The sequence below is a fragment of the Equus asinus genome, chromosome 21 (genome assembly GCF_041296235.1).
Source record: "Equus asinus isolate D_3611 breed Donkey chromosome 21, EquAss-T2T_v2, whole genome shotgun sequence".
NCBI classification, from domain to species: Eukaryota; Metazoa; Chordata; class Mammalia; order Perissodactyla; family Equidae; genus Equus; species Equus asinus.
The window spans coordinates 48,291,084-48,312,760 of NC_091810.1; the positions used below are offsets into that span (position 1 = coordinate 48,291,084).

The following is a 21,677-nucleotide window of genomic DNA, read 5'->3' on the forward strand; positions in this document are numbered from 1 at the left end:
TTGGAAAACTGGGAGTTTTCGAGATAGGAGCTGGGGGAACATGCCACAGTCAGGGCCCCCCTCAAGGCTGCCTACAAGGGCTCCCCAGGGCTGAGAGTGCTCTGTTGCTGGAGTAGTCAAAAGACAGTCTCCAGCGTCCCGCCTCCTCCCCTCCCCGACATTCTCGCTGCCAAATGAAATCTGGCAGCTTCTGAAAATAGCTCAGCGCTGCAGCAGGCACTCTGCCCGCCCTTCAGCAGGCTGGCACGCAGCTGAGGGTGGCCACTGTGGGCAGACGCTAGCGCACACGGGGCGGGGGGGTGGGTGTCACACACACAGTGCACCAGAGCAGCGCAGAGCTGGTGGCATCGGGCAGCTGCCATCCCTCAGCTCTTCTGACCTTTCCATGCCTGGCGAGGCCACAGTGGCCCTGGACTCAGCCTGGCATGCTTACTAGGACTGAGGCACCCTCTCCAGGAGGGGTGAAATCACTAGTAGGCATGAGCACCTGCCCTTGGGCCACTTTTGTCCACTCACGTAGACAAAGAGAAACCCAGGAGGCAGAAGAAAATGCCAAAATGGTGTTTATTAATATCTGGATGTAAAATTCAGCAGTGTTGTCCTATCTGATGTGGTCTGGGGTTTCCCAGCCAGTGTGAGAGGGGTCAGGAACCAGAAACCTGAGTGTCAGGCACTTATCAGGCCCATATCAGGCACTTAGCACTCGAAGGCTACCCTGGGCAGTGGGGGGCTAGGTAAGCCTGAACCAGCAAGGAAGGGACCCTCTCTGCTCTGACTCAGGCTGAAGCCAGGGCCAGACCTTCTAAGCATCAGTCAGCAGCCTCAGGTCTCACCCGGAATATAGAAAGAGACCCCTGATTAATGGGGAGCCTCTTGGCCCTACCCCCAGCCATCCACTCTCATAAAAATACACCAAGAGACAGCCCCTGTCATCCATCAGGACAGAGTGGAAGATGAACCATTATGGAGTCCTGTCTGGGATCCTGTGATGGCTTTTGTCACAGTAACATTTTCCACAGTAGAAAAAGGTTAAAAATACCTCCCACCCTCAGTTGAGATGAGAGGCCACTCTTTGGGTAGGGGGTAGGTAGTAACAGGATGGCTGGGCCCAGGGACTCCATGGAGGGAGAGCTCCAAGGGCCCTGTGGGATGGGATTGCAGCAAGACAGGGCTGAACCACCCAGGAGGCAGGCAGACTAACCCTATTGCCTCAGGGACACCAAAGAGTGGGGAGCCTGAGAGGGGCAAGCAGTGTGAGGGAGATCAGCCTCCCCGAGAAGACAGAGGCAGAACCTCAATTGCGTCTTCTCTCTCCCTTGCTCACTCACTCAGCATTCACAGACAGCAACTCTATCCCTGGTCACCATGGCAACCAATGGCCGGATGCCTTTCCCAGGGCCAGGCCCATCTGCCTACCCTACATGGGAGTGTCTCCATGGAAGGAGGGAAGCCACAACTCCCACTGGCCCAGAAGTCTAAGGCCATGCCCCAGGGCAGGACTGAGCCCTGGCTCACTCGGGCCACTCTGGCCAAAGGGGCTACAGCTATAGCAGGTGGCTCCCTGGCCCCCATGCTCTGGCCCCTCTCTGGGGTTCCCAAGGAGGTTTGGGGTCATGGTCCCCCATCCTGAAGTTCCAAGTGACACATTAAAACACAACAAAATAATCCTTTTGTTAAAAAAATGACCCTGGGTGCTGGGGGGTCAGGGCTTCAGCACACTCCAGTCTGTCCCCCAGGCTGAGAGGCCAGCTCCTCCAAGGCCCCATGAGCTACTGGTTGTTGCAGCCCTGTGAGGCCGAGGAGCTGCCTCCCTGCTTCTTCCTCCGCTTGTTGAGGAGCCGGTTGTTAGAGGTCTTCAGGTCCTTGATCTTCACCTGGTCATAGTCCACCCGCATGGTTGCCAGAGCACTGGTCATCTCCTCCTGGCGACAGGTATAGGGCAGGTCAGTATGCACTGACGTCAAGAGCCATCACCGTCCTGCCTGGGCAGCCACTTAGTAATGACAGTGATGGCAGTGACAACCTTTGCTGCCCAAGTGCCCACTGTGTGCCCAGTGCTGGGCTCATCTCTTTGAGTCACATAATCCTCACTATAGTCCTTTGTTGTGGACACTGAGTTTATCCACTAAGGCACAGAAAGTATGGAGACTTCCTAGGACACACCAAGGGTAGATAGGACAAGGACCTAGATCAATGTCACCTGTTCAGAACCACAAGGCCTGCAGGGAAGGCCATCTTGTTGGGCACTCAGGGCACTGGGGCCTGAAGATTGTACGTGGGTGCCCTGGGGCTCTGAGCTGCTGCTCCATATGCTCAAACCTGGTCTCTGCTGAGCCTAAAACCAGGCTGACCACCCTCCCAAATGTCATAGACTATAAGAGGCGTTATGGCCAAAGCTTGGGACCAAAACCCCTTCAATGAACCCCTGGCCCAAAGCCCCTCTTCACTGAAGGAGTGAATCAGGAGCACCTCCCTGAATAGGGTAGTGCAGCCCAATGCTTTGAGTGCCATGGTGGACCACTGTTGCAGTCACTGACACCTTGTGCTCCAGGTATGGGGGAAGGGCCGAAGACCCAAGCTCTGGGTAGCCATTACCCTGGAGTCACTTTTTCCAAAACCCTGGAACATACAAGGAGACCGGGGCAGAGTCCACCCACCTTAACTTCATCCCAGTGGTCTTTGTCTTCCTGTAGCACTCGGGCCGTGTGAAGTGGGGTCTGCGGCACCACCATTGATTGCTGAAAGGAGCCCCAAGCCCATGGATTAGAACCTGCAGGCACCTAGGACAGCACTAGCTCCTCCACCCACTCCCTTTCTCCCAGTCTCAGATGGGGAAACCAAGGCTCAGGGAGATAAAGGAGCTTGACTGGAATAGTGGCAAAGTCAGGGTGTAGGTGGGGCACTACTACACATCTGTGGACCATGCCAGGGCCTCCAGAGCCATCAACCTCCTGCCTGGCAGCCCTGTTCCAGCTCTCCACCCTGCCAGCCACAGGATGAGGAGGAGCTCACATTGATCCAAGGATGGTTCATGAACTGCGTGATGGTCAGCCTCTCTGTGGGGTCCGTCTTCAGCAAGAGGCGGATCAGCTGCTTGGCTGGGGAAGAGAGGGGAGTGGTGAGGTTGCAAAGTTCCTCAGAGCCAGTCATCACCCCATCTCTCCACGTAGACCACAAGCTCTGCATATGCTCCCAAATTCCTAACCCACAGAAACAATGGGCTGGTCATTGTTTCCTGTTTTAAGCCACTAAGCATTGGGGGTAATCTGTTAACCAGCAATAGATAACAGACTCAGGGCAGACATGTTTGTGGTCCCCAAAGGGAAAATAAGAATGAGCAACAGGAGTTAGGGGAAGTTTTGAGGAGGCAAGTTTTGAGCCCATTTAGCAGATATAGAAACTGAGGTTCAAAAAGATTAGGGTCTTTTTGACCCTAGGGTCACACAGCTGGGATATGGGGGATCCAGGATTTGAACATAAATTAGTTTGACACCAAAGCTGTATCTCCCAGAATGAAGGCTGATGGGGTTTAACGGGGCAAGCTGGGGCAGAGAGGTTCACTCACCATCCTCAGAGACCTCCGACCACTCAGGATTGGGGAAGCCATACTGGCCCAGGCGGATCCTCCTCTTCATCCCTGGGGAGATGGCCTGGCCCGTGTTGGAGTAGAAGGGCGGGAAGCCGCACAGGCTGGGGAAGGGCGGAGGTCATTTGGCACAGGTGTGGGGGCAGCGTCAGAGTGGACCCATTCTCCTCCCCAAGTCCCTGACTAGGGAGACAGACAGCCAGAAACCACAGGAATAATAGCAGCCCTCTGGACTCCCAGGTCATCCTAGGAATGCCATTTGCCTTTGGCATGGGGAGGCCTTCAGGCAGCCTGAAGGAGGGGTGTCCATGACCAAAAGGGAAGGGCAGTCTGCATGAGGAGTGACCCACTCAAGGCCCTCACCAAGGTTGGGGGTGGGGGGGGGCAGCAGAAGTGGAACTGAGGTTCATGGGGGGTGCAGGAGGTGGAGGTGGTGGTACTCACAGAATGTACATGATGACACCCAGAGACCACATGTCACACGACTTGTCATACTTCTCTGGACCCAGGACCTCAGGAGCTACCAGGGCAGAGGGCACAGGTGGGCTCTCAGCCCCAAGGGTCTTGGAGGCCAGGCGGGAGCCTGAAGCCTGAGCAAGGTGGGGAGTAGGTGCCCAGGCTGGGGGTGGGTGGGGCAGAGCAGACTGGTGTCTGGCACCTTCTGGGAAGGCAGCATGTGTGTGAAGTTGGGGGAGGAAAAATAGCTCCCAGAAAAAATAAACTCACTTTTAGGCTGGGCTGTAAGGAATGATACCCTCCTAGCTCCTTTGGGCCAGACTCAGCCTTGGTGAGGGAGGAGAGGGAGAGAAGGCCAGTCTGGGGCTTGGAGGGGTCCTGCCATAGGCGAGAGGGCCTCAGCCCATCAGCTTCCCTGAGTCCCTTGCCTCCCTAACCGCACAGCCTAGGTCATGGCAGGGAGGGGCTGGAGGCAGGGCTCTGGGTTCCAAGGTCAGCTTGGCTACCATTCCATGGGGCCTTGGTCTGGTTTTCCCAACTGTGCAATGAGATGAGTAGGCCAGAAGATCTCTAAGTCAAAATATTGCAAAACTTGTCCTGGTAAAAGGAGTGCAATTTCAGCTGTCTCAGGGGGCTTCCCACCCCATTAAGGAGCTTTCTTGGAAGGCCTCTCCTGTGGGAAAAGAGCCCTCTGTAGAGTGAGTCATCACCCCACTCAGGTAAAGGGCACTTTCAGCAGGGGCTTCTCCAAGTCTGGGGGCTGCCCACTCACAGGGCACCAGGGAGCTTTCCAGGAAGCATGAGAATGTGTACACCCCCAAGTCCCATCCATGCCCTGGCCTAAGGGACTCTCTCCCGCAAGGCAGGTGGCTGGTGCCCTGTATCCCTCTACTGTAGGAGGAAAGGCCTGCCCACTTTCTGAATATGAATCCCAGGAAGATAAAAACTGGAGAAAAACAACCATGGTTGGGCTCCGTCCCGAGCTGATGGCAGCCTTTTATCACGTATATATTTAGAGCTGCTGTGATGTCATTCAGCTCACAGGCCACAGCCAGAATTTTCCTGGATCTATTTTCAAAAGCAGAAGCTGAAGTTTGGGAGAATATTTTTGCAGCCTCCGGCCCCCCACGTCACCGCCTCCATACAGTCAGAGTCCTCCCCTCCCTCCTTACTGGGCTTTAACCCTTTGGCTTCTGCAACCCACCAGCTGTCCCACACCACAGCAGGGTCCACTGGGGGTAGGGAGGTACAAACCATGTCCCAAGGACTCACCCACATAATAAGGAGTGTAGCAGGGTGTCTGCAGCGCATTTTGGGTAGTCTCCTTGGCAAAGCCAAAGTCAGTGAGCTTGAGCACTGCATCTTTCTCCTTGGACGTGTAGAGCAGGTTTTCAGGCTGAGCCAGGAAGAGAAAACATTGGTCTAGAGTTAGCCACCAGGGTGGCAGAGTCCCAAGGTGATCTTCAGCCAGACTTCCTCCCCATCTCACCCCAATCGATGCAGGAGGATCCAGGTCCGTCTCATTAAAAAGACCTGGGCCTTGGCCACAAACAACATGAGCCAAATATGGAAGACCAAGGTGGCTGGGAGGTAATACTTCCTTTCCAAGAGGGGAAACTGAGGCAGGTGTTCAGCCAAGGCTGTGAATAACCAAGTGTCACAGAGAGCCCAGGGACAGGAACTTCTGAGCCCAAGTTGGTGATGCTGCCATGAAATGCCAAAATGAGGGTTCTAGGGGGAAGGTAGGCTGCTCATGAGCCAGTGTTGCCAAGCATATGTTCTGCACCCAACCCAGAATGAGCCAGCAGAGCATCCCCACCTGAGGTTGCTCAAGGAGAAGCCCCCACTGCCTAGGCCCCAGGAACTGCACAGAGGCAGTTCTTGGTTGCAGAGGAAAAAGAGGCCTGAGAAACGAGGGCAGTGGGGAGGTCTGCATGGAGGAGGCAGCCTTGAAGCTGGTTTTTAATGAATGGGTAGACCTAGGCCCATGGAGAGGAGCAGGAGAGACCCTCAAACAGAGCTGGGACAGAAGGACGGGGTGTCAGATGGAGTTCCAGTCTGGAGCCAGTGAAAGCTATTTCTTAGGCTTTACTTGAGATGATCTGACCTTGGACTGGGATAAAAACAGGGAAGCAGGTTTGGTCTACACAAGGGAAAATATCCTCTCCAGAAGGCTTTGCTCCCCTTGGGAAAAAAAGGAAACCATGGCCAAAATAAAGCAAGATTTCCAAAGGTGAATATGTCGTGGTTCCACGTCTATCAAGAATCAAAGGATAACTGTATGCGTTGGCAATGCTCAGCCAGGTGAAAGACCTGATGTAGCAGCTGGACCCTCAGCTCTCCTCTGCCCAGGCTCAGGAGGAGATAAGCCTAGGGAGGTAATGCTCTGGGTTTGGGGCAGAGGGCCCAGGACTTGCAGATTCTGCTCTGATGATGACTGGCATGTACACGCATGTGTATATGGGGCTGCCTCAGCTTGCATTTCATCTGTCTGATCCTGATGACCTCTAAGACCCAGTGCTCTCTGGACAGGAAATTTGGAGAGCTGAGCTTCAAGAATATCTCTGAAGCCCATCCACTGAAAGGGCAAGCAGGCCCAGGGACTGCCTCTGCTCCTTCCTCCTTGCCTCCCAGCATGGCTTCTTTCCCTTAAATTGCTGGCAGTAGAGGGCCTAATCTGTTGAAACTATGGCTGTTACTTCACAGAAGCCCCAACAGTGTCCCAGGCAGCCCCAGTCTGAGGCCTGGCACATTACATGTTCACGATGTAATTGTGAATGAACAAATGAATGAATGAATCCCAGCACAACAACTGCAGCCTTAGGCAACACACTTAATACTTAATCTCTGAGCCTTAGTTTCCTCATCTGTAAAATGGGTAATAGCATATATCTCATAGGGTTAGGTGAGGATTAAATGAGATGCTTGTCAGGGCCTACTGGCTTGAGGTAGGCACTCAGTTATTCTTATGGCTATTGGGATTACACAGTGTTTGAAGGAAACAAGGAGACCCATCTGGCAAGAGCAGAATGAGTATGCTAGAACCATGGGAGAAGAGGCTGAGAAGAGCAGTCTGAGCCAGGAGGCAGAGGCCTTGAGTGCCAATCAAGGAACTTGGCCTCCATCTAGTGGGTGCTGGAAGCCATCAGGAATTGTGGATGATACTCCCCTCCTTGGTCCCCCAACCTGGGTCCTGGAGCCTTACCTTGACGTCTCTGTGGGCGATGTTCTGGCTATGCAGGAACTGAATGGCAGTGCCAATATCTCGCATGATCTCTGCAGCTTCTGCAGACAGAGAGGAGGGAGTCAGTGATGCCAGTCAAAAGTCAAGCAGCCTGGGAATCCCCACTCTATCATCTCCCCTGTGACAGTGTAAGATGGCGACAGTACTCCTGCCACCCAGGAACCCCATCCCATTCCCCCACCCCAGTCACCCTCATCTCCTCTGGGGACGTTCCCAGCCCACCTGGACCTCTTTCCTCAGACCTGGGCTACCTCTCCCCAGCTCAACTGATAGTTGGCACCAAGAGGCTTTGAGGTCTCCATCCCAAGGCTGTGGAGAGTCCATTTGCAACAAGGTGTCACAGACTTACAGAACCCCTTGGGGTATGGGCACTCTGTAACACCCTCTCTTATTCAGCTGAGGAGACTGAGGCATAGAGAGGAGCAGGGCCTTGCCCAGTAACACACAGTAACTCTGTGTGATCTATCTCAGCCCCACTGGTCCAGCTGCATGCATGTACCTCTCTCAGTGAAAGCCTGGTCGCCACGCTCCTGAATCCTGCTGAACAACTCACCACCTTCCATGCTGTAAGAGAAGGTGACTGTAAGCAGGGAGGGGGAGAATCAGGCATCAACCTGCCCCTGTCCTGAATCATGGGGCCAGGCCTCAGGCCCTGCAGCTCTTTCCCTAGAGAATAGTGACTGTCAGCCTTCCTGTACCTTGCAGAGCCTGGTGCATGGGTGGTTGTCAGCTTGGGTGGGTTGAGCTGAACTCTTAGAACTAGGGAAGGGTGGTGGGCTCAGATCTCACCAGGGAGCCCCTGTGTTCCCAGTGGCACTGCCCCCACCTGGCTGGAGCTTGGGTACCCCATCCCCAACCAAGTTTCAGTTTACCCAAATAAGGAATGAGATGTCAATTATCGTCATCATGACCACTGTTTTCTGAGCACCTACCATGTGCTGTGCCCTGGGCAAACACTTCGTGTGCACTGCTATGTGACCCTGGGATGGTCCCTTCACCTCTCTGTGCCTCAGCTTCCTCTTTTACAAAATGGGGATTATGGCATCAACCTCACCGAGTCGTGAAGTCTGAATAAGCAATACACATGGAGCACTTAGATTGGAGTCAAGCATACGGTGAATGCTACATTAAGATCTTCTTCCATATTTTACATGGAAGTTACAAAGATTCAGAGAGGTTAACAGCTGCCCAAGGTCACACGGCTAGTGGGGAGTAGAGCCAGGATCTGAACCCCAAATCTGACTCAAGAGCTGCTAACCTATAGGGTGAGGGGAGGACTTGAAAGGCAGATGGGGGGGAATTGGAGACCCAGACACAGGACCCAGGGTCTGAGGAAGGCTAGGGCTAAGCCACAGTGCTACAGGAGAAGCCCAGGGTGAAGGAGGCTGCTGGCTCCTGGTTCTAGGCCCTGATCACCCAGCATCTGATGGGACCATAGGAGCGCAAATCTGGGTAGGAAGGAGAAAGCTGAGGGGACTATATATGTCCCTCTCTTCCCCATATTTCCCCCCACCCACATTCAGGGCTTGGTGGCCTTCTCTGACAGCTCTTCAAGCCCCTCCTCGTAGAGTGGAAATCACACCCAGTGAGGCCATATTAGAGCCCCTGTAGTTTCCTTCCCGCCCTTGTGGGAATGCCCTTGTGGCCAGCTGCACAGCTCCATGGACAGGGCCTGCAGCTGTCCCTTCCACTACCCCTCAGGGACTGGGGTGCCTCCTGAAGCTGCTATCTGAAGAACAGGGAGGGCCCCTGGAAGAATGGCGGGAGCCTGGGGGCCACAGAGGTAGCAGTGAGGCATGGAGGCAGGGTGGACCGGCATACCATTCCATGACGATGAGGAGACAGCGCTTGCTGTGATGCATGTTCTCATATACGTCCAGGATGCGCACAATGTGGGGGCCGCCAGAGGCCTGCCAGTGGTGGTCCACCTCCTGCCGGGCCTTGGGGCTGTCATACAGGAGCTGAGGGCAGGTAGGCATAGAAAGTGTCAGGTTCATAGCCCACTTCCCCCACAGCCACCCAGATGGTGCCACTGCCCTCACTTTCCGGACAAGGACATGTAAGTTCAGAGAGAATTGTGACTTGCCCGAGGTCACCCAGCTTATGAAGGACAGAGTAAGGATTTAAATCCAGGTTTTCCTGACTTGTGGTCCAATGAGCACATTGGACCTGTGCATATTGGAGCACGGGACTTGACTGAGGGTCAGCTTCAAGCAGCTTGGCTATTAGCTCAGGGAGGCCCTGGGAGGTGGCTCACAGCTTGGAATGGCTCAGAGGCCAGAGAAGTCCCTGCCCTCCTCCCCGGGGGCAGCAAGTGAAATGGAAATTGAGTGAGTTTTGCAGTCAGATAAATATCAACCGTGGGACCCCAGGCCAGGGACTCCACACACACCTTGAGCCTCATTTTTACAATGGAATGGTCCAAGGGTTGTGGACCCAGAGGCAGAGTCTAGGGACAGAGAGTACCCTAGTTGAGAGAGGTGATAGCTTAGTGGAATGAGATCTGGGTTTAGGACTGAATTCCTCCAATAACTTGGTGTGACCTCAGGCAAATACTGACAGCTTCAAGCTGCAGCCCACAGCTCTGTAAAACGGAGTAATAATGGAGTCATCCCCACAGGATGCATCACAGCAAGGCAGGCAGCAGGTGGGCGGGTGTCAGAATCCTTGCTCAGGTTAACTCAGCCCTGAGCTATGGCTGCCAACCATAAGGCCAATCACCGGAAATGAGCAAGGCCCTGGAGTAGTCCTGCTCAAAGGAGGCATTGGGGGAGGAGGAGAAGTCAGCATGCAGGGGGAGGTGGCCCAGAACGGGGAGAGCAGGGACAAGCCATCCCCTGGCAGGGCTGCTTACCCAAGGCCTAGCCACATTTGTTTCCTAGCTGAGCTGGGCTGGGGACCAGGGTTGATACCCAAGACTGGGGCTCAGATCAGCCATCTTGCTCAGTACCACAGGACCCTGGGCCACCCCTGGACAGGATGGTTTCCCCTCTGCCAGGGCACTCTGTGGGGTAGGCTCTGGGATCAAGCTGTCTAGACAAAGGTAAACTGGGCAGGGAGGAAGGCAGTGGGCTCTCACATCTGCTGCCCCCTGGCTGTTACCTCTACCTCTGGCACTGCTCCCCTCAACCCTAGCCTAGCAGTACAGGTAGCTGGGGAAGCCCTTCCACCAGCTCTGGAGTCCCTACTCCATTACCCAGTCTGGGACAAGGTGTACATGGAGGCTGCTGTGGGCAGACACTCCCAGCCTGGAAAGCACAGATCCTTTGCTCATGCTGCCTTTGCCTCCCAGAATGTCCCTTGGTTCCATGCCCACACTACTCCCAAGCACAAGGTTTTTGCTCACAGCACTGGGGGCAGAGGCTCAGTCACCTCCACTTACCACACCAGCTTGCCCCCACAGTGTCCTGAGGTGGCTCTGGCCAGGGGTACCCCAGTCCTTAGCCACAAGACCCAAGATGCACTGTCCACCCTCTCTGCTCTGTGCTCTCTGTATCGCTTTTCTGCCTGGCCTCCTAACCCTTTTCCCTGGCCCTCACCACCTCTTCCCCAGCCGGACATGACTGTGTCCTGTTGGGGCCCCCAGGCTGGCTTCTGAACCCCCTCCTTACTCTGCCCTACTTCTGGCATCTCACCCATACACTGGAGTCCTCTCTTCTCACATAAAATCCCAAGCCCACAGCTGGAACACTTTTGATGGGGTCCTCAGCCCCATCTCTCCCTCTCTGGCCCTTCTCTACTTTTAAATACCCACCCCAACCCTCCAGATAAAGGCCACCTCCTTCCCTGGCATCCAGGGCTTGCCTCCCTTTCCCACCTCATTTCCTGCTACCCCTGGCCCCAGAACACATTTTGATCTGGCCAGAACGACATACAAACACGCCTCACTCTATGCCTTTGCCACGTGCACTCTTGCCCTGTTTCCTTCTCCATTGCATCAACTCCTTCCTTTTATTTCCTTGGTGAGGAAGATTTGCCCTGAGCTAACATCTGCTGCCAATCTTCCTCTTTTTCCTCTGTTGCCATCTGGTTCCTCTGTTCCGTATGTGGGATGCTGCCACAGTATGGCTTGATGAGTGGTATGTAGGTCCATGCCTGGGATCTGAACCAGTGAACCCCAGGCCACTGAAGTAGAGCACACGAACTTAACCACTATGCCACCAGACCGGCCCCAACTCCCTCTTTTTCAGAAAACTTCCTGCCTCAGTTCAGATGTCTCCTCCTCTAGAAAGTCCCCCAGCAAACTCCTCCAATGGTTTTTGCTTCTGTACCTCCCACTAGGCTGGAAGCAGCTTGAAAACAGAAGCAGGTCAGGTTAACCAGGTCCCTGGCTGGGGCCTAGCAGAAAACATTGGGCTCCTGAACAATCAAAGGATGGGAGGTCATGGGGCTGGAAGGAGACAGGAGATGAGAGATGAAAAGGAGGAGGGAGGTGAGGCCAAGGAGGGGCCAGAGAGGCTCCTGGCCTGGGCCTGCACCCTGTGCCTTGCTGAGGTTAGAGCCTCTCAGCACCTCCCATCCCACTCAGTCCATATTTAGGAATCCATTTCCCACAAGGATTAAAATAGTCCTTCCCTGTGTACCAAGGCCCTGAGAACAGGCACAGAGGCGGGGAGAGGGTTGCTCCCAGAAAACACAATAAATGTCCCCCTCTGGCCTCTCTGCAGGGAAGATCACAGGGGCCAGAGCCCTGGACCTGACCCCACCCAGACCCAGCTGCCAAGAAATCTCCTGGGCTGTCATTCTTGATGTCTCAGGTTGACCTCAAATGTGGCCCCAAATCTATGAGAACCTCAGTTTCCTCATCTTTCTTCCCCACAGCCAGAGCCTTCTCCTCTTCCAGGAATCATCCCAATGTCACCCCCTCTCAGAAGCCCCCCTGATCACTCTGTCTAAAGAGGACCTCAAGCGTCTCTCATTCTCCCTTCTCTCTTTATTTTTCTTTCTTTATATATATGCTTTGTTTATTGAGGTATACTTTACATATAGTAAAATGCACAGCTCTCAAGAGTCCAGTTCAATGAGTTTTGACAATTGCACACACCCCTGTGACCCACACCCCCATCAAGATGGAAAACATTTCCAGCTCCCCAGAAAGCTCCCACGTCATCACCCTTTTTATCTCCCCCCTGTGCAGCACTTGCTCACAACCTACTATTAGCTGGTTCCTTTGATAACTCTTTAAACAAACACACACACACATACAGATACTGCATTTTCGATGTGCCTGGCTCTGTTGTGAGCACCTTATAAATATGAGAAGGAAGGGACTTCATTATCACCCCTCTTTAACTGAGAAATTAAACCACAGAGAGGGGAAGTAATTTGGAAGTAATCCCAAATCACATGGCTGTTTCCCCAGTTGAGCCAGCACCATGCTGCCTCCCTCTTCAGACTATGGGCCCACAAAGGCAGGGCCAATCTGCCTGGTCACCTCTGGGTCCCAGTACTGGGGCACAGGGCCTGGCACAAAGCACTGACTAAGCTAATATTTGTAGATTCAGTGAACAAATTGATAAAGTGGGGACAAAGGGAAAAAACCCTCACAACTCATCATGAGGACAGAATAAGATTAAATTGAGGAGGACCCTGAAAGGCTCAAAAATTGAGAGACATGACAACCAGGCCAAACTTGCTCCCCACTGTACCTCACCCACCCCTCTGGTAAACCAGACTTAACTTCCTCTTCCAAGGAGCCCAGCCCAACTGCTCCAGCCCACAAGGCCATTGCTACAAGTTGGCTTCATTCATGCAGATACATGAGTCCTCACTATGCTTCATAAAAGGTACCCCCAAGGAAGAGCCCCATCTTCTTAGGCATGGGAATGAGCAGAGGGCTAGGAGACAGGAGGTCTAGGTTCTACTATTCTTGGTGTGAACTTGGGGTGGTCCTTTGCCTCTCTGGGTCTGTTTCACCAATGTTAAGCAGCAGGGCTTGGGCTAGATTGGTGGGAGGGGGACCACAGGGGGATCTCTGGTCAGGGGCTTCTTGCAAAGTACTTACTGTAGCCCCATTCCTACATCACTGCCCCCATGGAGCAGCCGCTGGGTCTCCACACCCAAATGCCTGAACCTGATGAGGGCCACCTGGTACCTTGGTCCCCAGTCACAGCTGGGAAGAAAAGAAGATGGGATGGCCTTCTGACAACCTAACAAGACCCCCTCCCTTGCCACACTCCTACCCTACATCCCCTGGGACCCCCCCCCCAGGGGTCCACCAAAGCTGGAGAGTCTGTGATGGCTCCTGGGCAGCCCCAGGGCTCCAGCTAGTGCCCAACAGGCACCCCCACACCCACCTGTGAGACAGAACCCTGGCTTTCTCCTAGGGGAGGGGCTCCCAGCTGTACTTGAGATGTGGGCCCCACTGAAGTTAGACAAGCATTCAATTTGAGATAACATTTCCTTGAACACATGACACTGCTCTATCCTCAGGCTTTGATGAAGTGGTTTCCCCCTCTCCCTTCTCCCCTCACTCTGCTTTGCCAAATTCTCTTACCTGCCCAAGAGTCCACAGCCAGATGGCAGACCCCTACCAACCCCATCAGACAGCGGACCCCAGCAAAGGTTGAAGGCAGAGGGGGCCCATGCCTCCACAGACACCTGCCTGTGCCCTTCCAGCATCACTAGGTAGAATGAGAGCCTCAGAAGTGGCCAGGTCTCCTCACTACCTCCATGCTGTGTTCCTTCCCACCCAAGAACAGGGTTTACACATAGGTGGAGGAATTCTTAAGTTCAGAAGCTGGGAAAACAACAGCAGCATTTGACTGTCTGGAAAACAATTTGCAGTTTACAAAACACTCTTTCCCCTTATCTCATGGGAATGCTCTGTGCCACCCTGTGAAGCAAGCAGGGCAGGGACCATCGGCCCCAATTTACAGATTGAGGAAAAAGAGGCTCAGGAGGATGAAGTCATTGCCCTGGGGCCACCCGGATGGAGTGTGGCAAGGCAGGAACAGGGAGGAGACAGGACTTTTGAGAGAGCATCCAGACAACCCCTCCCTGAGGGGAAATGAGAGGAGGGGGTGGCCCCAAGTCAGGGAGGCACTACCAAAACAACAGCTTGCAAGACTCGGGAAACTTGTTCCGAAATAAATGTGTGCATAGGTGCATGGGTGTGTGCACAAGCAGGGGTGGGGGGGGGGGGAAGAGTGTGTGCATGGGAACATGGGTAGAGGTATACATAGGGTGTGTATGGGATTAGGGAGCATGGGTGTGGGGGATGTGTATGAGTGTGTGGACCATGGGTATGTATGCATCTCCAGCCTCTGCAATGTTGACTTTGAACCCCCAGAGAGTGGGACCCATTCATCTATCTACTTATTCATCCAATATTTTCCATTTCTCTGAAGTGAAAGCAGAGAACTGGGCACAGAGAGGTGCCCAAGAAAGACTGGGGTCTTGCTGCCACAACTCAACCTGTGACAGCCTTACCCAAGCAGCTTACCAAGCCCAGACCCCTCTGCTCAGACCTTCTTTCCCAAAGGCTCCATCTCTGCCGCAGGGCCCATCACCTCGTGTTGCCTAGAGCTGTAAAAGCACCTTCTCCATCTTCCTAGAGCATCAAACAGAGCTGGGATGTCTGCAGCAACTCCGTAAAGACACAGCTTTGGGACCAGCCCCCAACACCCTTCTCCAGCCACCTCCCAGCCCAGGAAGGGCCACCTATGCAGACCCATACGCCTGCCCACACATATCTAGTGTCTATATTCCAGCTCATCCCAGGGCTGAGCTCTTCTCAAGCGTTCATAGTATGTCCATCTGTCTCACACACACAGGAGGCCCTAAGGCCACCAGCCTGAACAGGCATCCTCCCCCACCCCACCCCAACTTCCACACCCCCAGTCAATTAACCTGCAGCCCAGGCCAAGCTATTCGGTGACCTCTCTCAGAACACCCATTCCTTCTGGGGGAAGAGAGCTGGCTTGTAATTTCTCCCATCAGCAGTAAATTAAGATATTTGAACTCTGGATTTCATGACAACCCACAGCCTAAGAGACATCATCCCTATAGCAAAGGGAACCTCCTGGAGGCCAGGGATCCAGTTCCTCTCACTGCCTCATGGACCACTACAAGTCCTATTATTTCTACATGCCCTGCTCACTGACAACAGGATTTGAGGCATTTTATAATTCTAAAGCATGATAGAAGCCAAATAAAAGAAAAAACATCAGATTCTCTTTAGAATGAAGAGAAAGATAAAATGTACCAGAAACCCATGTAAGTTCATAACTATAATCAAGCACACATTTTAATTCTGAGCTTCCTGGCAGTCTTTTTTTTTTCTTTCAGGAAGATTAGCCCTGAGCTAACATCTGCTGCCAATCCTCCTCTTTTTGCTGAGGAAGACTGGCCTTGAGCTAACATCCGTGCCCATCTTCCTCTCTCAACTTTATATGTGGGACGCCTGCCACAGCATGGCTTGCCAAGCGGTACCATGTCTGCATTGGGGAACCCCAGGCCACCAAAGCGGAACGTGCACACTTAACTGCTGCACCACCGGGCTGGCCCCTTCCTGAGAATCTTGGCAAAGAAAGAAACCAGGTAGGCTCTGCTGCTTTTATCCCCCCGATGAAGACATTCATTGAACTTTTTCCAAGACCAAATTCTAAAAGGGCTTTAGCATCAGACCTTATACGAGAGAAAAATATAAGATTCTGGCAACGCCTTCAACAATAATTTTGCAAAAGATACAGAAAGGTTCAATTGAACATACCTAACACAGATTCTGCCATAAAGACTGAGGCCAGCACTGGCAATGCAGCCTGGCACGACTGTCAGGAGGGCTGAGATAACATCACCAGGCCCTCTACTTGCTTGGGATTCCAGCTTTGATCTGAGCCAGAGTATGGAGAGGACAGAGGCAGGAAGGGCTGGTATGTCCCTCCAGTACCTTTTCTCCCACCCTGGGGGTGTCATCCTAGCCTCAGGTGATCAGCCAGAATGCTTGAAGAGCTGCATTTCTGGGCTGTGGATCACACCACAGCACACATGCTCAGTGCCAAACACTCAGGCAGCAGAACTGAAAAGAACGTTATAGGAAAATAGAGGTTTGTCATTCATTTTTTTTTTAAAGATTTTAATTTTTTCCTTTTTCTCCCAAAGCCCCCCCAGTACATAGTTGTGTATTTTTAGTTGTGGGTCCTTCCAGTTGTAGCATGTGGGATGCCGCCTCAGCATGGCTTGATGAGCAGTGCCATGTCGGCACCCAGGATTCGAACTGGAGAAACCCTGGGCTGCCCAAGCAGAGCACACGAACTTAACCACTCGGCCATGGAGCCGGCCCCTGTCATTCATACTGTTTTCATGTGGGGAAGCCCTATTCTCTACAGAGGGAGGTTGCAGATAAGAAAAGCACTTTGAACCTACCATACTCCTTCCTTGACAAGAGCTTTCAACTCAGCCTATCTAAGGTCCCTTCTGGATCCCAGTTGTAGTTATTTGGGATTATTTTCCCATGGAGATATATTTCTAATTTTATGAGAGACACCATGGCAATAGAAGGATTCATTTTACAGTCAGCTCTTGAGACTACCCCTGCCTATGTTGTTAGCGCCAGTGAGGGTTATTAACATGCTTCACCCTGTCCCCTGGCCACGAGTGTGATCCTTGTTGGCTGCTCTGGCCACTCAGAGCAGAGCCATAGCTTCAGGGATGGGGTGGTATAGACTGACCTGAAATTCAGGGTTCAGAAGCAGGAATTTCCTTTTGAAGACCTCAGTATCTTCCTCATAAAGCTGGAGTCGTCCCCTACTCACTGCCTTCCCCCTCCCCCTCCCCACAAGTGGACTAGTGCTATTTGGAGAGCTGCTGGTAGTGTCAAATCTAACTTTTTAGCCACAGTTTCAACTTAGAGCCTCAGACATGTGCCATTCTTCTCACACACGCTCATTTTCCTAGCTTTTGTAGCTCATTAAGGAAGCTAATGGAACCAATTTCGCAGCTAGGGATTAGTTGGCCTTACACCAGATCAGACCTCGCTTCATTAAGTTCTAACCGTATCCTGTCCTCTATCTCACCCTCTCCATTTACCTCTCACCTGAGAGGCTAAATTCTAGGGAGGTTGGCTTACATGATACCACTGACCCCAGTGCCCATGCCCCAGCCAGATGCTCTGGACTGAAGGCATCAGGTCAGTGTTAGTGCCCCCTTTATAACAACTGTCTCTCCCTGGTGCTTAGCCAGCGCTGTGCTGGCCACAGTGCTTGGTCACAGATACCACCTCATTCAGTGTTCACCATATCCTGAGAAGAACCAGCATCATCTTTTTACCTGTGGGGAAACTGTGACTCTGAGAGGTTAAGCAACTTGTCCAAAGTCACACAGCTGGGTGGTCAGAGTCAAAACTTGAACCCAGACTTGTTGGCATCTAGGCAGAGGGGATCATGCATGTAGCTGCTTTGCTCCTTTTATATGTGGAGCTTGAACCCACACCCGTGAGTCTAGACCAGGCTCTGCCACTTCGTGGTTATTATAACAGTGGCAGATGTTCATGGAGCCCCTGCATGTATCTGGCATATGATACCTGTTAGCTCTTGCCCTTCAACAACTGCATCATTAGCCACCATTTTCAGCTGAGGAGACTCAGCTCAGGGAGGTTTTCTGGCTTCTTTTGGTCACGTGGTTCATACGTGGCCACCTCTGAGTCTGGGGTGGCCTTTGGGAACCAGGATTCAACCCTCATGCCCATGGACGCCTGCCCATTTTACAGATCCCTTCCTGACTCCTGCAAACATTCACTGGCCCTGCTGGGAGCCAGGCCCAGAGCTGGGGCTGGGAACGCTGCCACAGGCATTCTGTCCTCAAGGATTTAGGGGTCTCTGGATAAATTACTGCCAATTAGGATGCTTGATGAGAACACAGGCCCTATGGAACTGGTCCTGTCTCCTTCTCTTCCCTTATCCTTTCTTTCCAGCCAGATGCTGTCAGAGCAGGCAAGATGGGGAAGATTAACCCCTCCTAAGGGAACCCAGGAAAAGAAGGTCCCCCAAACAGCTGATCCCCTCCAGGCCAAGGCCCCAGTACCTGATGGCAGGGGGTAGGGGGTAGGGGTGGGGACAGCTAACAGGATGGGGGTTCCCTGACCACCTCCCACCAGAGTGCTGAGAAAGGAGGGAGCAGCTGAGGCTCAAAGCCCACTGTCTTCTCAGGAAACTCCGCCCTTCCCAGGAAGCTCTGCTGACAAGAAAGCCAATATGCATTTTGAAACTGTCAAGTCTCAGGAACACAAGACTCCTTCAATTTGCTAAATTTCGGTGGCCTCAGTTTATCTGCTTCCCACCAGTCACAAACAATCTGGAAACAAAGCCAGAAGTACCAATCTGGGGAGGGGTAGAGGGGAGTCAGGGAGGCGAAGAATGCTTCCAAAAAGAGGGAGCTGAACTGGGCTCCCAGGCAGGGAGGGTACAAGACAGTGGGAACATGAGTGCTAACTGGGGCACCCCTGGGTGGGTCCCAGTGCCCCAGGTCAGGAACTATACACTATAAAGGACCAGCTGTGACCACAGGGCTACAGGTCAGACCTGGATACCAGGTGCAGAGGCCATCCTCCACTTGCCTGTGGCTTTGGGCAGGCCATACAACCTCTCTGAGCTTCATTGGCTCAATTTGGAAAATGGAGACAGTGACAGTACTCACATTCCCAGGTGGCCATGAGGATGGAATGAGAACATACAGCTCAGATTAGCACAGTGCCAAGTGCATGCAGAGTGGAAATGGGCTTCAAGGTTTGCTTGGCTTCAGGATTCCCCTGGGTCTTGCCCTGAGGTGGCCTCACACTCTTCACTTCCCTGTTCTCCAGAACTTGGGGAAATCCAGAAATCCAGATGCAGCCTCTGGGACCCAGGGGAGGCAGATCCCCTCCAATCCAGCAGCTCACAGGAAATGGTCTCAGATCCTGAGAGGGGCAGGATTGGACTGGGCTTTGCAAAAGTGGACCAAGAATAAAGAGTCTATGGATCCTGTTTTGCTGTGAAAGGCTCAGTGAGGAGGGAGCAATCCCTCCAGGGTGGAGAGAGTGGTAATGGCTAATCTCAGGGAAGGGACCCTGGTGGGTGGGAAGCAAGGTAGACAGCTGGGGACTGAAGCCAGGGAGCTAACCCAGCTCTCAGCTTTGGCAGACTGGAGAAGAGACACATCTTTCCTCTCTCAGGTGGCACTTTTATACCCCTCAACTCCTCCATGCATCTTTTTTATTTTTTTTGCTGAGGAAGTTTCGCCCTGGTCTAACATCTGTTGCCAATCTTCCTCTTTTTGCTTGAGGAAGATCTGCCCTTAGCTAACATCTGTGCCAATCTTCTTCTGTTTTGCATGTGGGTGGCTGCCACAGCATGGCTGCCAACAAGTGGTATCAGTCCACGCCTGGGAACTGAACCTGGGCTGCTGAAGCAGAGAGCACCAAACTTAACCACTAGGCCATGGGGCTGGCCCCCATGCCTCCTTTTGAGCAATGTGCCCTTCTGCAAACTATGTGGTGACCGTGGGCCAGTCCCTCAACATTCCTGAGTCCCAGCTCCCCAGCTGTGAAATGTGCATGCACTCTCCTCACAAAGGGCAACAGAGGGGAGGGGAACAGGCAGCATCTGCTGTACAGGTTCGGGACAAGGCCTGGAGAGAGCTCTGACTCCCGGCTTTCCTGGAGGTTACTCACTGAGTAACTGGCAGGGTCAGAACTCCCTCTGTGACAGGCAGGTGCCAGATCCCAGCATTCTGCCCACAGCCTTCCCATAGGGGGCTGAGGAGAGGCCACACAGGTGCCTTGTCAGCCCCCTGAGTACACACACAGAAGTCCAGCTTATATTATCCTCCTTTAACTTCTCAGAGGAAAAAAGAATTTTTCTGTCAAAATCAGCTACACCGTTGGTAAAACACTACCCTAGATCTATTTCTTCTATGGTAGTATAAAAATAGGACACTGCCATCATAAGACTGGAAAATTTTAGCAAACACAAGTAGAATAAGACAAGCGTCTTATTCTAATCTCAAAAATAATATCCCTTCAATGGTCCCTCCTCATGAAGAGACCCCACCGCAGCCACAGTCTGTTCCCCAACTGTGCTGCTGTGATCCCTGCATAACTGGTACAGGGCTACAGAAGGCAGTGGCCACCTTTCCTAAGCAGGAAGTGACCAGGGCCAGTGAGGTCATGCCCAGGCAACCCCTGCTGAAGCACCCAGCAGGCTGTGCCTCTGCCCAGCTCTGGAGAGAAGGGACCTGACAGCCTCTGGCTCTCAGAAGAATGACAGTTGGTCTCTCTCCCCCTGGAGATGTCACAAAGATAACAAAAGAATAAGAAGTGGGGGGTCCGGAGGATTTACTCGACCACTCCCAGAGGCATGGCACAGGGACCCTAGGGAAGCTTCTGACTCCACCCCTGACCTCTCTTCCTGAAGCCAACATCATATCTGCTTGGCCTCTCTCTCACTTCCCTTGGCTTCATCCACGTCCCTGTAGCTCCCCACACAGGCCTGGGTGAGCACAGGCAGCCATTGCCATACTCAAGCTCCTCCCAGGGGAGGCAGGGACTGGCTTCCAACTCCCTTGGCCGTTGGCTCCTGGCCCCTGTCTCTCTCCTGCTCTTGTTCAGCTAGAGGGCTCCCAGGGTTCCAACACCAAGACAGCTCCTGGGAAACTTTCCTGGTCTCTGATCATGTCATGGAGCCACAACCATGAGGAAGAGGAAGCTGGGGAAGAAGGAAGGACTGGCCCTCTGGGAGACCAGGGTGGTAGCCTGGCAGCACTGAGGGACATTCCTGCATTGGAATGGGCTGCAATGACTCATCCCCACTCTCTCAGGCCTTCCTAGGGTAAAGACGCACCCTGGTACAGGCTCAGCCTGACTCAGGATTTAACTAGGCCATGGAGTACAGTGGAGAGGAGTCTTTGAACCTGAGTCATAACCCCAGAGCCCCTGTCCCTAGCAGAACATAGACCCTGCTAGTGCTGTCACCACAAGCTGACTGTTTCCCTGGCAATACCACTTTCTAGCTGGCTTAGGAGAGGCATCTTGTGGCACCCTCTAGCCAGTCTCCATGCTGCCTCTCTATTTGCAAGAGCAGCCCTAGCGAGAGGCAAGGTGGACCCCACCACCTGCCTGCTTCCCTGGCACTGCCCAGGATCACTGCCCATCAAAAAGGGTCTTCACAGCCAGAAGGGCTCTTGTCAAGCAAAACACTCAGCACCTCATCTTACAGATGGGCAGACTGCAGCTTTGGAGAGGGACCTGGCTCCTGATCCCTGGCTGAGCCTGGTACACAGGGAGGGACGGCTGAGAGCCATGACTTGGCTGGACATGCCCCTGCTATGTGACCCTGACTGAGTTATTCTGCCTTTCTGAACCTCAGTCTCTGCATCCATGACATGGGGGTGAAAACCACCCATTCTTAGATTCTGCTG

The 21,677-nt window shown here is 53.1% G+C and overlaps 1 protein-coding gene across 2 annotated transcripts in view; it reads right to left on the reverse strand.

Annotated features, from left to right (window-relative positions):
• Positions 1-545: 545 nt before the first annotated feature.
• Positions 546-21,677, reverse strand: part of MAPKAPK3 (MAPK activated protein kinase 3) — a 29,607-nt gene continuing 8,475 nt past the window's right edge. For both annotated transcript variants that reach the window (XM_014840540.3, XM_014840541.3), the window contains exons 3-11: positions 9,108-9,247; positions 7,786-7,850; positions 7,248-7,327; positions 5,315-5,438; positions 4,031-4,106; positions 3,566-3,690; positions 3,013-3,098; positions 2,658-2,738; positions 546-1,922 (exon numbers count right to left, since the gene is read on the reverse strand). In XM_014840540.3, the coding sequence (XP_014696026.1) occupies positions 1,770-1,922; positions 2,658-2,738; positions 3,013-3,098; positions 3,566-3,690; positions 4,031-4,106; positions 5,315-5,438; positions 7,248-7,327; positions 7,786-7,850; positions 9,108-9,247 (930 nt within the window). In that variant the 3' untranslated portion in view covers positions 546-1,769. The remainder of the gene's footprint in view (positions 1,923-2,657; positions 2,739-3,012; positions 3,099-3,565; positions 3,691-4,030; positions 4,107-5,314; positions 5,439-7,247; positions 7,328-7,785; positions 7,851-9,107; positions 9,248-21,677) is intronic.